The sequence below is a fragment of the Myotis yumanensis genome, unplaced genomic scaffold (assembly GCF_028538775.1).
Source record: "Myotis yumanensis isolate MYYU_CA2020_CCGP unplaced genomic scaffold, mMyoYum1.0.hap1 SCAF_6, whole genome shotgun sequence".
NCBI lineage: Eukaryota > Metazoa > Chordata > Mammalia > Chiroptera > Vespertilionidae > Myotis > Myotis yumanensis.
In genome coordinates this window covers 23,466,607-23,484,715 of record NW_027223757.1, presented here as the reverse complement: position 1 = coordinate 23,484,715, position 18,109 = coordinate 23,466,607, and the positions used below count along the sequence as shown (strand labels likewise).

At 37.7% G+C, this 18,109-nt stretch overlaps 1 protein-coding gene across 1 annotated transcript in view; it reads left to right on the top strand.

Annotated features, from left to right (window-relative positions):
* AHI1 (Abelson helper integration site 1) overlaps positions 1-18,109 on the top strand; it is a 168,118-nt gene that overhangs the window by 80,288 nt on the left and 69,721 nt on the right. The window contains 1 exon segment of the mRNA XM_070417742.1: positions 17,612-17,667. Within this exon segment, the coding sequence (XP_070273843.1) occupies positions 17,612-17,667 (56 nt within the window).

Sequence of the window (18,109 nt, the reverse complement as noted above, 5' to 3'; positions counted from 1 at the left end):
TGACAGCTGGTCAAAATCTCAGAACCCATTCAATTATCTCAGGAGTTCTTATAATAGAAGTAAATTTTAAAATGTGACTTATTCAGTAAAAAATACAATTAATCAATGGGGGGAGGGGGGGGAGGTAATTAGCCAGCAGCGGGGTAATTGTATCATCTTTGTGTGTTTGTATTTGAAGGACAGCATGTTTCATTTATAAGAATGTGGTATATCTTTTCACAGCATTGTGTGAAATTCAGTTCATTTTCAATAGATGAGTGATACAAAATGAAATGAATCATTTTATTAGTATGACTTTATTATCATAATCTTCATACTATCTTTTTTAGTTGTGGACCTGAGTTTGATGGGGGAGGCAGAGTGTGACATGGTTTTTAAAATCAACCAGTAGCTTCTGTCTTCATATTTTTTTGCACTCTCCATTAGCTCACATAAACAGGTGTTAAACTTGATAGCCAGTCATTGAATCTAACTTTTTACCACATCCTAAACAGTCAAATACTTGATTTAGACAACATCATAACATCATTCTAATGACTTCAGTATTGGTTACAAGATCTGTCCAGTTGACTTTCATGCTTTTACATTTTGAATATTATTTAAAGAGGTGTATTTTTCTGTTTACTTTGCATGTCTTTGCCAAGTATATACTTATTCCTTTGACCAGGAATAAAAAATTAAAATTAACTCTTAAAATTAGGAGCTATTTTTCTAGTTAAATTTTATTGGTTTCAACATTTCAGTATTTCTTAAGATTTAATTTTTTACAGGGAAATGCAAAACTTTAAAAATAATTAACTGAAATGTAAAATGAACCCTGCCTTGGCCATAATTTCACCAGAGATTCTGTGATTATAACCAGTTGTAGAAGGTAGATTACAAGTAAGCTGGAAACAAGATGATTCTTGTATTTCAAAAGAAGAAAAGAAAACATTTTGGCAAAAATTAGGAATCAGAATGACTCTCAATAAATACAGTTGATGTTAAAAGGGGGTTTCCATTTTAAGGAAGGTAGAGTGAACTTCAAAGATCTTTCTCATCGCATCAGAATTGGCAGAGTGTTCTGTTAGTATTACGTAATGAACTTTAAACTGTTAATTGAAAAAGAATGGTTTATTGAATGCTGATTTCAAACCTCCAGAAATCCAAGATGTAAGTTTAGGTATTGGGATGGGTGAAAGGAATGAATTTATTACAATACATATAATCTACTTAATACAGAATTAACTGATTTTCTGTAGACAGATCTCTTTAAATGTACTTTATGGTACTAAACAGAATAATATTTTTATTATGCAATTTTTAAAAGCAAGAATTTGTTGAATATGAATTGAGGACATGTGCATTATTGTGGCAAACACAGTGGACCTGAGTTCAGAAGGCCAAAAGGGTTGGGCATGAGCCCTAGTCAGCTACTTCCCAGTATTATCTTGGGAGTTGACTTTATTTCTCCAGGCATAATGTCTCTATTTTCTACTTAAGATGAATTTCTTACTTCATAGAATTGTGACAATCAGAAAAATATTTTAAATACTTTGAAATGTGTAAGATATTGTGAGACCAAACAACATGAGATTTTTATGGGAGATTCTTTTGATTTTTTTTTAAAGTTTGAAATTATGCAATTTGCATTGTGCCCGAAGGAATGGAGGAAATCTTATTTAAGACATGATTTAATAAAATGTGTTAAGTGATTATTTTAAAAATATATATATTTATTGATTTCAGAGAGGAAGGGAGAAGGAGAGAGAGATAGAAACATCAATGATGAAAGAGAATCATTGATCGGCTGTCTCTTGCCCACTCCCCACTGTGGATCGAGCCCGCAACCCAGGCATGCGCCCCCGGCCGGAATCGAACCTGGGACCTTTCAGTCCCCAGGCCAATGCTCTATCCACTGAGCCAAGCTGGCCAGGGCATGTTAAGTGATTATTATAGAAAAAAGAACATGTCAGAGAAGCAAATAATGGACATAGGATTTTTAGAAGTATGCCAAAAAAGACATTAAGATGAAATAATTTTAAGAGAAAAGTTTTCAAACAAGCATCTCAAACTTTAAATAATCCACTAGAACCCACTTGTGAAACTTTGGCTTTCCACATACATGCCAGTCAACATGAAAACCCTGCAGGTGGGACTATTTTCATATTTGGATTTTTCTGGACACTGAGTGAAAGACCTTGACCATGTGGATTTATTTCCTTTAACATATGACTTATATTTCCCTTCCACAAAGACTGAGATTTCATTTGTTTGACTTTTTTTGTATCATTCATAATTAGATTCTCTAAAATTGATATTTGTTAAATTAAAGGTATAAGGTGCCATTTTAGTAACCAATATCAGTACTGTACTAAGAATTCTCCAGTGATCTAAGTTAATTCACTTACTAAAGATTAAAACCTTCACTTGGAATAAAAGCCCTTTTATTTACTGAAATAATGTCATATGAATTAGTAAATTGTTCCTAGTCCTATTAGTAAAGTATATTCTACATATTTATTATTCCCTAATTTAAAAATTATTTTTATCAACTCTATTAAATATTAAGAAACTTAATGAATGGTTCTTTATGCACAGGGACATGCATTTAGTATTAATGTCCCCAATGAGATATGAAATTTCACCTAATATATTTTGAGGGGAGAATATGAATGCAAACTTTTCTCATTTAAATTTTCTGATTTGAATGAGCTTAAATTTGCTATTTCCTAGCCATTTATTTTGTAAGAAGCTATTTTATATGATATTTATATGGTATATATAGTTCCAACCTTACAATTTTCTCTGATCTGTTAAACACAGAAATCTTACTTAAAGCTATTGTTCTTTTCCAGTCACATTTCTGTGTGTGTGTGTGTGTGTGTGTGTGTGTGTGTGTTGGGTTTATGAACCTATTAAATTTGGTTGTCCAAGCATATGTAGCATTTTCCCAGAAGATTAATTTTAAAAGTGAAATAATTATATTCATATTCAGTGAAAATAAGAAAAAATGTAACTGAGAATCATAAACTAAAACTTAATGAATATAAAAACTATATAATTTAATGTGAACATAGCCAAAGTATACGCCAGATTATTGAATTTGCATTTTAGAGATATTCTGATGTTTTAACAACTTCTTAATTTGTCTTTTTTACATTTTGAATTTTATAGGAATTGTTTACATATAGCATCTTATTTTAAAAGGTCAAATGTAAAATTTTTGAGAGATATTGTCATATATATGGCTCTGAAGTATGAAATCTTATCACAGAAATGATAATTCATCCTCAAAATTGTGTAGCAAGATAGGTAAGCTAACCACTTTTTGTCGTACATGTGACAGAAATGTAATCATTGCCATGAGTGAGCCTAAGTTTCCGGAAAGGAGCTTCTATATTTTACTCTTCTGTCTGTTTCTGATGATGGCATCACCCTTCTTTCAGGTGGAAACCGGATGCATCTTTGACTCCTCCTTCTCATTTCCTTTTTTGAACTAGTCATTCTCAGAGTCTTGTCATTATTTTCAATCTCTCTTCACCAATCATCCTGTTTGTTTGTTTGTTTGTTAATCCTCACCCAAGTGTATTTTTTTTCCATTGATTTCCTAGAGAGAGTAGAAGGAAGGGAGGGAGGGAGGGAGAGAGAGAGAGAGAGAAACATCAGTTGGTTGCCTCCTATACCAGGGCCAGGGATGGAACCTACAACCCAGGTATATGCCCTTGACCGGAAATCAAACCCTCGACACTTAGGTGTTTGGGCCAACACTCTAACCATTGATCCACACCAGCCAGGGAACCAATCATCCTTTTAATCTCTATGGTTTCTTTCTTGTCCTGTTTGTTCCTGTTTTCTAGTATCTTGGTTTTTGTAGATGTCATTGTATCTTTCTAAATCTCAAAGTAAAGTTCTTTTCTCTGAATTGATGTTTCCTCTGTGTTCAGTTTTCTCATTTGTTTATGTATCCTGTCTTTTTCATTCCATGGATTTTTTTTTTCTGGTGATCCTTGGCATCTGTCTTTTTTTTTTTTTTTAATGAAGGACTGGGTAGAAATATGGTGTCCCTCTTTTGTTGTGTAAGTAGCTCTGTAATCTCACTGTTTTGTTCACCTTACCAGGAAGTCTGTTGAGAACTTCATATATATAGCTAAGACATATTAACTGGCAGCTTATATTTAGGGTAAACAGGCAAGATATATGAGTCAGGCTGTCGGACTACTTGTCAGAATGAGAATACTAGTAAGTGGGACAATAGTTCTGGAAGTCTTTACTCTTCCCAAGTGCTTTGTTCAGTATTACTTTTAGAGACACTTCACTGATTTTTTACTTTTTTAAATCTAGGATGAATGCTCAGCATCCTCCATTTTATGTGGAATCAGCATCTTGTTTTGGCTTATGTGTTTTTATATACGAACCTTCAGTTATTTTTCCTGGAGTTTGTTTTGTTTTGCTGTCTACCCAAAGTGCTGAATCTGTGTCCACAGGCGCTCTGAGTTTCACTGTCAGATACCGTATCTACTGCAGCCTATCATAATGTTTTCAGAGATACATTTCGAATCACTTCTCATCTTCCATAAATTTGTTCCATCTCTAATCTGTTTTTTTCCGGCTCACCAGTGACTTGCACACTGCAAATTCCAATGTTCAGTTCTTTGTTCTTATCTTTCTGGACTTAGCAGCAGCGTTTGACACATTTGATCACATCTTAATTTCACATTCTCAGTTGTCCTATCTCCTTAACCACCACTCTATTTTTTTCCTTTCAATTTTGTTTTGTATTAGTTTCAGGTGTACAGCTAAGTGGTTAGAAAATCATATTTACATAGCGTTCCCCTGGATATTTCCAGTACCACAACTGGCACCATACATAGTTATAAAATAATATTGAAGATTTCTTGGTTGAGCATTGACCTATGAACCAGGTCAATCCTGCGGGCAGGATCCCCAGTGTGGGGCATGCAGGAGGCAGCTGATCGATGATTCTCTCTCATTATTGATGTTTCTATCTATCTCTCCCTCTACCTCCCTCTCTGAAATCAATAAAAATATATTTTAAAAAAAGATTTCAGATTTCAGCATCATAATTGAGCAGATGTACTAAAAAGCAATTTTAACTTGAATAGAGACTCTAAAATTTTCTTATTTTTTTGGTATTTAAATCAATACATGGTGTGGTAATAGCACTTAACGAATTTAGATCCAGATTCTATTACGTATGCTATGACTGGGAGCAAGTCATTTCATCTTGGTGGCATGTCATTTGAAAATAGAGGAAAGTGTTTAGTGCCAGTGAAAGTTTTCAGATACCTACCTGTGTTTGACTTATAATGCAATAAGAATGATAGATAGTATCTTGGAGTATATGCAGAACTATTTTAATTATTGAACGTTTTTATTTTAAATTTATCCAACTCCCACTAAATTTTAGAAAGAAAAATCACAGTGTTCTTAGAATTAAACTTAGTGAATGTCTTATATACATATTCCTCTGGCGCATTTTTTTTCCCAAAATACAAGTTCTAAGCATAATGACTAATCATTTCCATGATAATAGTGGTTTTCATAATATACTAGAGGCCCGATGCATAAAATTCATACAAGAGTAGGCCTTCGCAGCCGCAGCAGCTGCCTCGATCCTTCCCTCGTAGCTGCAGGTGGCTGCCTGGATCCCTCCCTCACAGCTGTTGCAGTTGCCTCAATCCTGTGGCTGCAGCCCCAGCTTCGTCAGGAAGGACATCCAGAAGGTCATCCGGTCTAATTAGCATATTATGCTTTTATTATTATAGATTAGAGGCCCAGTGCACAGAATTCATGTGGGGGGGGGGGGGCGTCCCTCAGCTCGGCCTGCGCCCTTGGGGAATGTCCGACTACCAGGATCAGGCCTAAACTGGCAGTCAGACATCCCTCTCGCAACCCGGGATGCTGCATGCACCAGTAACCATACTTTTCATACAGGTGAAAGGCATCTTGCTGTTGTATGGGCAGCTACATATTTTTGCCCTGATTATAAAAAGTAGTACATAACATGAGGCAGTAATACCATTTTCCCTGTCTTATGGGTGGAAAAACTGAAGCAGAGATAAGTTAAGTAATTGGCTTTGTCACACAAAGTGTCAGAATCAGGACTGACTACAAAATGTGCAAGCCAGAGTCCATGCATGTCACTGCTGCATCATCCTGTTTTTTTCAGTGTTAGAGTAGCCTTGCCAGGTTTTAATTTTTAAATCTAAGAGACTGTTCCCAATATATAGGGTAGGGTCCCTAAGCCTGGCCAGCAATCAGGGCTGATCTGTGGAATGACCACCAGGCGGGGTGATCAGGGAGCCCCCGCTGGCACCTGCCTTGGCTGGTGGCCTGGCACCGTCCATTGGCTGGCCCCGCCCCCCAGTCACCACCGCTGGTCACCTCCCTCTCAGTGGGTGGATGCTCAATATCTGGGGCAGCTCCTGTGTTGAGTGTCTGCCCCCTGGTGGTCAGTGCACATCATAGCGACCAGTCATTCTGCATGTCATTCCCCCATTAATTTGCATATTAGGGCTTTATTATAAAGGATTTCTAAAGTACGAGACTTTGAAGGTTTCAACTTTTTTATCAGAACATTATTTATATCATGGTGAAAATAGTGAAAGTTTTGAATTTACTGCTGTGCCTCCAAGTTAAAATGAAATGTCAGTGTGTCAATTCACTCAAAGGTGAGAATTAAAGGAAGAATTACAATAACTGCATGGCTGCAGCAGGCAAGAGGAGAGAGTAGGTTATAAAATGGCCAAATTATTTTTGACCAGCACTCCTTTATTTTTTGTTTTTATAGTTTGAGAATAAGAATACATTTAGTATTGTTGAATATCAACCATATGATGCATTTTACTATTTTTTAATCTCAAACTGAAATTGACAACTTTTTAATCATTAAGACAATTGGGCATATAGTTTTTAAAATATATTTTCCCATAATTTTTTTCTGGTAATAACTTAATATATGGTCTTGAAGAAAGTGAGTATTCCATAATTTTGAAGCCTTTCTTCAGTTGTTAAATACTATGGTTATCTTTAGTTTATCAACATAAGGAATACATATGTACATCAAAATGTTGACCACATCTCTGATAATGAAAAATATTTTAACGTTTAAAATAAAAGGTCAAATTTACTCCCTATTAATCACATATACTCATTTCTTCCCTTTACTAGTATATACTTGCACATTAACATTTTACATTGTTTCAAATTATTGTACATTTTAGCCTTTAGTTCTATGATTCTGTGAAAAGCTATGAGTTTTTAAAACTAGAAATAATTTTTTATATACTAATTCAGCTTCAGATGGACATTGCTTGGAACCAAAGAAGTAGCCCTTAATGTTTCCTCCCCTGGTCAAGGGGAAAAATAAAATACCATTTATATTGTAAAAATAGTAATTTTTGTTTTCTTTGTAAATTACTATGTCCCAAAGTAACTTTTTAAAAATTAAATCTATGACAAGAAACACTTTAGTTTTCAAACATTTTGGTTTGTTTCTACTGAAGGCCCTAGAAATTCAGAGGAAGACCCTGCAAATTCAGAGGGAAAGGGCTCTTTAAATTAAGTTCTCATTTACTCTTCACTAGGTTATACTTTTCTAAACTGTGGTCAGAATAGCCTTAAGGTTTCCCTTGGACTAACTAAGTGCATACTTTTGCATTTTGTGGCTTCGTCACTTTGGTCTGGAGAGTGAGCAGACTGTGATATCATAGAACTTACTGGCAGTGTTTTCTGGAAATGAATACCTATCACTTATTGAAAGTGTCAGCTTACGATGGAAATTAGGTTTAAGGACCAGACCTTGTGGTGGTGATAGAGACTGCTAGGTAATGTTGATTTGTATTTTCCAGAATTTTAAATGTGTGTTTGCAGGAAGCTCCCTTCAATGAAAAGTGAATGAAAAGGTAAAAAAAAAATCTATCTCGGTATTGCTCTTACTAACTTGTCTATGAGTTTGAGAGCAAAGTATATGATAAATATGGAAACTACAAAAATGAGTAAATGGAGTGACTGGTCATTTTTTAAAAATAATTTCAGAGGTTTTTGCATTGTAAATGTGCATTAAGTAAAAAGTAGAACATTGTTCTAATTTCAGGCAATTTACTTTTTTTTTTTTCAACTTTCTCCACTATAAAAATTCAACTATAATTTTACAAGGAGTAAAAATTGAAAATTATTTTTGACTAATATCCAGCTCTTTTTTTGTTAGCAGAACCAAAAACTTATTTTAGTAGAAGCACCCTAACAAAAGCTATTAACCACTTTAAAAAATAAAAGCCTTTTTATACTTGATAAAAATTAATCCATACAGTTCATCATCCAATGTTCTGTAGAGAATACCATGTAATAGGGACTAAGCCAAGCCCTAGAGAAATGGAAAATGAAAGACTACCCTCAAAAGTCCTCCCAGACTAGTTGAAGAATTTAAAAGGCAAAGAAATAGTTACAGTATAATGGGGTTGAGTTCAATAGGAGATAAGCACAAAACATGGAGCACAGAGAAAGGCATCAATCCGATTAAATATATTATCCTTATAAAATGCACTCAGATTCATGGCCCTGCTCAGAATTCTTTGTTGTCTACATAATACAGAACAATATTATCCATTTAGGACTCCCCCAAATGATAGTTTAGGGCTAGGTATCTGGATTTTGTTGCAGGCTAATATGTCAGAAGTCATGTAATAATTTTAGTTACTATGCTATATGCTTCAAACCTACCTCCCAAGGGTATTCTGATATTCTGGGAATGAGTGAATAATTATAAAGCACTCCAGTTTCTTTCATATTAATATGTGTGAGTGACTGTGTGTATGTGTGTGTGTGTGTGTTGTGTATACTTGCCCCGCTTTTGAAAGGAATCAAGTCTTTCACATCTCATAGCTGTTAAATTTTGTGTGAGCCAAATAGGTTTTATATTTTGGCTAATTCAGAATCAACAAAGTTTGCCATGAGAAGGAGGGGAGCTTTAGGGAGGTTGTTTTTTGTTTTTCATTTTTCCTTCTTTATTTTTATAACTAGAGGCCTGGTGCACAAAAATTTGTGCACTCGGGGGAGAGAGGGGGTCCCTCAGCCTGGCCTGTGCCCTCTCACAGTCTGGGACCCCTCAGGAGATAATGACCTGCTGGCTTAGGCCTGCTCCCGGGTGGCAGAGGGCAGGCCCAATCCCTAGGGGCAGCCCCTGGTCAGGCTCAGAGCAGGGCCAATTGGGGAGTTGGGGCGCCGCCCCCTCTCACACTCAAGGCAGGGTCGATAGGGAAGTTGCGGCGCCACCCCCTGTCATGCACAGAGCAGGGCCGATCAGGGAGTTGGGGCGCTGCCCCCTGTCACACACACAGCAGGGCCCATCAGGGGTTTGGGGAGCTCCTCCCTGTCATGCACAGAGCAGGGTCAATCAGGGGTTTGGGGAGCTCCCCCCTGTCACGCACAGAGCAGGGCCAATCAGGGGGTTGAGGAGCTCCCCCCTGTCACGCACAGAGTAGGGCCAATAGGGGAGTTGGGGCACCGCCCCCTGTCACACACAGAGCAGGGCCCGTGGGGGGGGGGGGGGTTGGGGCGCCACACCCTGTCACACACAGAGCAGGGCTGATCAGGGGGTTGGGGTGCCGCCACTGTCACATCAGGGCAGGGCTGATGGGGAGGTATGGCTCTACCCAGTCTCACATAGAGTAGGGCCCATGGGGGGGTGGGGGGGGTTGGGGCGCCACCCTCTATCACCCACAGAGCAGGGCTGATCCCGGTGCCAGGAGGCCTCGCGGCTCCACTGATCCCGCCCGGCAGGGTCACAGATCCGGGTCCCAGACCGCAGACAGCCTTGCCTGCTGCCGCCTGCCTTCAGTATGCAAATTAGCCGCCATCTTGTTGCTTCAGGGTGGGGGTCCCCACTGGGGTGCCTGGCCAGTCTGGGTGAGGGGCTGAGGGCTGTTTTCAGGCTGGCGGGTGACTGAAGCTCCAAACCTCTCCTTTTTTTCTTTTTTTTTTTTTATCCTGGCATTTATTTACCTTCTATGGCTGTCACTGGAGCTGAGAGCCGGCTTTCTCTCTGAGGCTCGGCTGAAAGCAGGTTTCTGGCCTTTGTTGTCTGTATTTGAAACAATGTTGCAACTCCAGCTCTGAGATCCCGGCTGACTGACAGGAGGTTTCTGGGGTTTTGTTTATCTTCTATAAATGTTACAATGTTTCCAACTGAAGCTCAGAGGCCGGCAAGGCAGGCGGGGAACGTTGGAGTCCTCTGTCACTGAAGGAAGCAAGCCTCCTATTAGCTTCCAGCTGCCTGGCTGCCGGCCGCCATCTTGGCTGACAGTTAATTTGCATATACTCACTGATTAGCCAATGAAAAGGGTAGCGGTCGTACGCCAATTACCATGTTTCTCTTTTATTAGTGTAGATAACACTAGAGGCCCATTGCACGAAGAGAGTCGTGCAATAGGCCTTCCTTCCCCTGGCTGCCGGCACCGGTTTTCCTCCGGCACCCAGGACCCAGGCCTTCGCTCCGGCCGCAGCGGAGACGCCAAGCCTTGAGGCTTCTCCACTCCGACCACAGCAGAGAAGCCAATCTTCTTCAGTCTTCAGTCATCTTCAGTCTTCAGTCATCATCAGTCTTTAGTCTTCGCTCTGCGCCTGCAAATGCAAATTAACTGCCATATTTGTTGGGTTAATTTGCATACTCATCCTGATTGGCTGATGGGCGTAGCGGAGTGACACCAATTTGCATGTTTCTCTTTTATTAGTGTGGATTATGAGGCTTGATGTTTAATGTCATCTCCATTTTTTTAATCTATGTATTTTCAAGAGAAGATTTAACAAAGAGTTGAAAGTAAAACACTTTAAAAGCCAATGTTAAAGGCAGTTATTAATGCACTAGAGGCCCGGTGCACGAATTCGTGCACGGGTAGGGTCCCTTGGCCTGGCCAGCGATCAGGGCCGATCAGGGCCAGCCAGCTGCGGAGGAGGGACCGCAGGAGGTTGGCCAGTGGGTGGGATTGCAGGAAGTTGGCCGGCCACGGGAGGTTGGCTATGGGAGCACACTGACCACCAGGGTGCAGCTCCTGCGTTGAGCACCTGCCCCCCAGATGGTCCGTGCGCATCATAGCAACTGGTTGACCGGTCATTCGGTCATTTGGTTGCTTAGGCTTTTATATATATAGACAGTATAGCAGTTAGTTAAATGAATGTACTTAATACTCATTGAACTTTTACAGGGGAAAAATGTATATAGCATGATAAGCATGTTTTTAAATGACTTTGCTTTGCTTTGAGTATGGAAAACATTTTCTAAATTATCATGCTTTTGTTCAGAATTTAAATTTATTTTCCCCTAGAATTTAAATTATATCTTTTATGGCTAGAACTGAGAAATGAGTTATTTCCTTCCTACATTCTCCATACCATACCAAAAATACTTTTTTTCAATTAAATCCTTTCTCATTTTAACTTTTTCTTTTTTGTTGTTTTATTTTCTGTTTTTTAATTCTAAAGGATGTTAATTGCTGCATATGCACATACTGGGAATGCAAAATTCATTTAAATATTTAGTAAGGACCCAGTGAGTACTTACTTTGTGTCAGGCACTGTTATAGGTGTTATGTGAATGTATCTGTAAAACACACACACACAAAGACCAGGTAAAAATCCAAGACCTTGTTCAGTTTACTGTCCAGTAGAGACAGACAATAAGAAAACAAATATGGAGTAAAGGGCAAGTAAAGCAGGGAAAGGGGATAGTTGCTGTTTTAAATGGGATGGTGAAGAAATGCTTCAGAAAGAAGCTGACGAGTAGAATTTTGAAGAAAAAAAAACCATGGTGTCTGGGCAATATAGCATCTCCAACCAAGATCCCGAGTCAGGAATGTGTTTGATGTGCAAGATGGCCCTAGCTGGTTTGGCTCAGTGGATAGAGCATTGGCCTGTGGACCGAAGGGTCCTGGGTTCAATTCTGGTCAAGGGCACATGCCCAGGTAGCCGGCTCAGTCCCCAATAGGATGCGTGCAGGAAGCAACCAATCAGTGATTCTTTCTCATCATTGATGTTTCTATATCTTTCTCCCTCTCCCTTCCTCTCTGAAATGGATAAAAATATATTTTTTTTAAAAAAGAGGCCAGTATGGCTGGAGTAGAAGGAATGAGGGGGAAAGTAGAAGATAATGAGGACAGAGGGATAGCGAGGGGCCAGGTTGTACAGAACCTTGTATAAATGAAGTACAGAGCACTGCCCATCTCCAGCACTGGCAATATTCACAAGAGACATATTTTTGAAAGGGAGAGGTAGGTGGGGTTGCACGGTTTGATACTTGCTATATTAATAAAAATGAACAAACTGTTTTATAGAGTATATATGATATAGTGACAAATAATTCCTCATTGAGAAGGCTATTTACTAGGTATACCAGTTAATCGGATTTTTTTCAATAGATGGAGTTACACATATGTTGATATATATGCGATTTGATATGTATGCTATTTTGTTGTATTGACAACAAGCTTCAAAACTTTGAAATAAAGTTTGGAGCATAAGTATAGACTAAGGATTCAGTGGCATATGTATAGTCTTTGAATTCACAGAAGTTAATGAAATAAGTTGGCAAAAGCTATTGAATGCAAAGAGGCCAAGTGACTAAGAAGCATTAGGAAGACTGAAGTTGACAGCTTAGATGTTTGCTATTCAAAAAATAAAGAAAACAGTTGAGGCTAAGGCCAGTGTGGCTCAGTTGGTTGGTGTTGTCCTGTGCACTGAAAGGTTGCTGGTTCAATTCCTGGTAGCAGTTCAACATTTTGCTTTCACGTTGATGTTTCTCTCTCTCTCTCTCTCTCTCTCTCTCTCTCTTAATTAATAATTTTTTTATTGTTGCCAGCATGGCTCACTGCCAAGTACACTGATTCCTAGTGTATGGGGTTTGGCAACAGGGAACAGACTGAAGAATCTCAGAGAGAAGAGGGGAGGAGGTATGGGAAGAGATTAACCAAAGAATTTATATGCATATATGTATAATCCTTGGACACAGACAATAGTGTGATGAAGGCCTGGGTGGGGGAGTGGCTGTGGGGGAGCAGGGTGGAGGGGGTCAATGGGGGTAAAAAGGGGGAGATCTATAATATTTTCAACAATAAAGATAAATTTATTTTTTTTAATGGAATAAAATAGTACTAAAAGAAAATGGCTATCAACCTAGATTTCAATATCCAGCAAAAATATTCATCATAAATGATGCCAATTAGAGAGTTTTCAGGAGGGAAAAATAACATAGTCACCAGAAGATTTAAACTACAAGAGATTTCTTAGGGAATTTGTCAATCTGAAGGTAAATGATCTCGGATGAAAGTTTGGATCTGCAAGGAGGAATGAAAATACTAGAAAGGAAAAATATATATCTAAATATAAAAGGCTAATTTTTTAAAATTCTCAAAGATTGCTGTTTAAAACAAGTATACTGACAATATATTGTGGGATTTATAACATGTAGAAGTAAAATATAAGACATTAGTAGCATAAAGGGTGGTAGGATTAATGAAATAATACTGTTTTAAGGTGATTGTATTTTTTGTTAAATAGAAATTCCTAATTCAGTATACACTGTAATAAATTAAATATGTCTATTATATCTCTAAATTAACCATTAAAAAATATAATGGCTCAGTTGGTTGTGTGTCTTCCCATGCACCTAGGGGTTGCTGCTTTGATTCCCAGTCAACCTGCCCGGGTTGTGGTCTTGATCCCCAGTACAGGGCATGCAGGAGGCAGCCAATAGATGTTTCTCCCGCTTATTAATGTTTCTCTCTCTCCTCCTTTACCTTCCCCCCTCTCTAAAATCAACAAAAACATGAATATCTAAAAATTTAACCATGAGGGGACATAAAATGGAATAGGAAAGATGTTTTATTCCAAAAGAATACAGAAAAGGAGGCAGAAAGGAACAAAAATATAGATGCAATAAAATAGCAAGATGGCAGACTTAAAAATAGCCACACCAGAATTGCATTAAACATAAATAGTGCACGCATTAAAAAGCAGAGATTGGCCCAGCCAGCATGTCTCAGCGATTGAGTATACACCTATGAACCAGGAGGTTATGTTTCAATTGCAGGTCAGGGCACATGCCTGGGTTACAGGCTCTATCCCAAGTAGGGGGCGTGCAGGAGACAGCCAATCAATGATTCTCTCTCATCATTGATGTTTCTGTCCCTCTCTCCCTCTCCCTTCCTCTCTGAAATCAATAAAAAAATATATTTTTTTAAAAAACAGATTGTCAGACTATCCAATCTAGCAATAAATATTTATTGAAACAATGATTTTTTTATGTTTTTTATTTAATGATAGATTGATTTACTATATAGGTGTTATATATTCTTAAGTTCATTTTGACTTATTCTAATTTTAAAATACCCAGGGTAAATTGTACATTTTAACTATACTTCCACATTGTTAATATATTTAGTGAACAAAAATTTAAATTAGACTATAAATATAAATAATTGGTTTTTTATTTTATTTTATTAACTAGAGTCCCGGTGCATGAATTTGTGCACCAGCGGGGTCCCTTGGCCTGGCCTGTGGGATCAGGCTGAAACTGGCTCTCCGATATCCACCGAGGGATCCCATATTGCAAGAGGGCAGACCAAGGGATCCCACTGGTGCACGATGGGGGCCGGGGAGGGATGCAGGAGGTTGGCCAGCTGGGGAGGGACTGCAGGAAGGCTCCAGGGCATGTCTGGCCCTTCTCACTCAGTCCCGATCGGCTGGACCCCAGCAGCAAGCTAACCTACAGGTTGGAGTGTCTGCCCCTGGTGGTCAGTGCATGTCATAGCAACTGGTCGACCCATTGACTGTCTTCCCCCTGGTGGTCAATGCATGTCATAGCGAGCAGTTAAGCAGCCTTAGCATTCATTAGCATATTACACTTTGATTGGTTGAATGGCCTACCAATCGACCGGACACTTAGCATATTAGGCTTTTATTATATAGGATGTTTTCCATAAAGTAAGTGTATTAGTCAGTATTCTACAAAAAAAGAGAACCAATAGGAAGTATATATAGGTAGATTTATTTTAAGGAATTGGTTCATAGGATTGTGGAGGCAGGCTGAGAAGTCCAAAATTGTCAGCCTGGCAGGCAGGAAACTCAGGGAAGAGTTACAAATCAAGTTCTAAAGAAGTCTAATGGCAAAATTCCCTCTTTTTTATGAGGTCAGTGTTTCTTAAGGCCTTCAACTGTTGGGATGAGACCCACCCACATTGTGGAGCACAACTTGCTTTACACAGACTCTACTAATTTAAATGTTAATAAAGTTAAAAAAAAAATACCTTCACAGGAACATCTGAGATGTTTGACCATATATCCAGGGACTGTGGCCTAGCCAAGTTGGCACATAAAAATAGCTACAACAGCAAGCTACTCATTATGAGCTTTCACCTTAATAAAAGTGAAATAAGGCACAAATATAGATAAATATAGATTCTTCAGCTAAAATTTACATAAAATGGTGCTATTTTTACTTAAACATATCTTTCTGTATATTCTTTACTGAAAGTTTGAACAGACATTTATGATTGTATTTCCAAATGATATTATTTCAATAGGCAATCTAAATTGAATACTAAGATTATATCTTTGGATAATCCACTTTTAAAACCTATTTTTAACACATCCCAAAATTGAAACTGTAAAATATGTAGGTTTTTTCCCCTAATTTTATAAACTAAAGATAATAGATAGGGGTTTTTGTTGTTGTTGATTGCCATCATTTTGAAGTTACTTTATAATTGGATAAGAATTTAAAAATCAGTAATCAGCCTAAGTTAATTTTACAGCATATTACAGTAGTACCACATATGTAAGATGTTGCTAATTCCTGAACGGTATGACTACTTTCTTTTAAAACCCAGCGTGTCAAACCAGACTGTTCTTAATGTTGCAGCTAGAGAGAGATGTGGGGACTAGGAAAGTGGGAATTTCACCATTTGTTGCATATACTAAAATATTATTAAAATCTTGTATTAAGAGTTGGCATTATTTGCATATTTTACAATATATTTTACTTGGGTTTTTTAACTTTTTTTAAATTCAAGGCCAATGTTACTGTAGGTATAAAAATGTGCCCATCAAAAGCACTTTAAAGATTTATTACACTTAAGACAAAACTATTAATTTGCTCTGTGATATTTCTTCAGAAAAGGATATCTTTTTTTCTAGACTGTGAAGGTCAGAAATTATAATTTATCCTTTATAATTTATCTTTTATTACTGAATGCCCAGTAGCCACTCAATAAATATTAGTTGATTGGATAAAAGTAGTATTGGCCTTCACTGGCTAAAAGTAGATATTGAGAGAATTTTTTAAATGAACCAAAATTTTCTTTTTAAATGTTTTATGGTACTTTGTTCATTTTGAATATACTCTTACAAAGTGATTAAAAAATTATTGTTTTGTGTTGATCTCAATAATAGTTTAAGAAAAATAAGTTAAGCCCTAACCGGTTTGGTTCAGTGGATAGAGCGTCAGCCTGTGGACTGAAGGGTCCCAGGTTCGATTCCGGTCAAAGGCATGGACCTTGGTTGTGGGCACATCCCCAGTAGGGAGTGTGCAGGAGGCAGCTGATCGATGTTTCTCTCTCATCGATGTTTCTAACTCTCTATCCCTCTCCCTTCCTCTCTGTAAAAAATCAATAAAATATATTTAATTAATAAATAAATAAATAGAAAAATAAATTAAATCCCTGTAAGTGAGAGGGAATAGTGTTTTATTTCAACTATGAATTTTGCTAATTGATACCAATAGTACATTGCATTTCTCACTTCTAACCAGCCTTGCATGTGATATCCTTTAGAATTATTTGAACAAACTTTTCTAAAATCCTAACTCATTGGTTTGCTGATGGACAGAGATTGTAAAGTGAATGAGACCCACACTGTGTTCATTTTTAACTTGAGCTTGACTTTGAACCAGTATCTTTACAGATGAGATGCAGTGGGCTATATCCTTAGAAGCTGTTTATTACAAAGAAATGCAGTAAAGTGAATTGGGAACAAAAAGATAAATCCACACATGATAAGAGGATTTTTTCTCAAGTTTCTCAGTCACTATTATCATTTTAAAGGAGAGAACCAAAGGGAATTTTAATTTTCCAGATATTCCATGGTGATGAATAAACAGCACAATATGTCATAGAAGGAAGCCAAGTCAAAGAGAAATTCAAATAGATTGATTTATTCTTTTTTTGAGAAAATGAAGTGATTCCTCTCTAGCCTTTGTGATACTTCTTTATGAAAACTTGATGACCTCAAGTCAGAAATAAATCTTTCAAGGAAGAAATGCAGCAGAGCAGGGATGATGGTATATATAATTTTTGAACCTAGAGTAGGATATGGACACACCTTGCTCTATTGCTGGAATGGAAAAACTGGCTTAGCTCGTCTTGAGTCAAGTCTCTTAGCTAAACTCTCCAACTGTTTCTGATCATAGTATTCATGCTATGAATTTAAAGGATCCTGCCATACAATTGAGGCTTTTTTCTTATAAGTAAGCTGTAGGAGTTGTGTTTCCGTGACATAAATGTCTTCAAAATAAAGTGGGTAGGTACAATAAGCAGATATTCACACTCTTTTCTTTTCACAGGAATTATCAACATAGAAAGAATGCCTTGTAACCATCATGCAGATACAGCACCAACGGTAAGGCAGTCTATTTCTGCATTATTAAAACTGATAAGAAGCTACAGTGATACTAGCTATAATAATGTCATTGTACAAAACTCTTATCACCTCCCTTTTGTCAGTAGTCATATCCCTTCAAGAAAATGAACCTCATGTTTTTTAATTAATGAAGAAAATTTACTAATTTTTGCCAAGATATAGGAAAATAAGATCTGTATCATTTTTACAGGTACTTATTTATATTAGTGTTATAAATGGAATGTTTTTTTAAAATTTAAGAATACTTTATACTTTTCGCCCAGCCAGTGTGTCTCAGTGGTTGAGTGTGGACCAAGAGGTTACAGGTTCTATTCTGGTCAGGGCACATGCCTGGCTTACGGGCTCCATCCCCAGTAGGGGGCGTGCAGGGGCAGCCCATTGATGTTTTTCTCTCATCCATCATTCTGTCTCTCTATCCCTC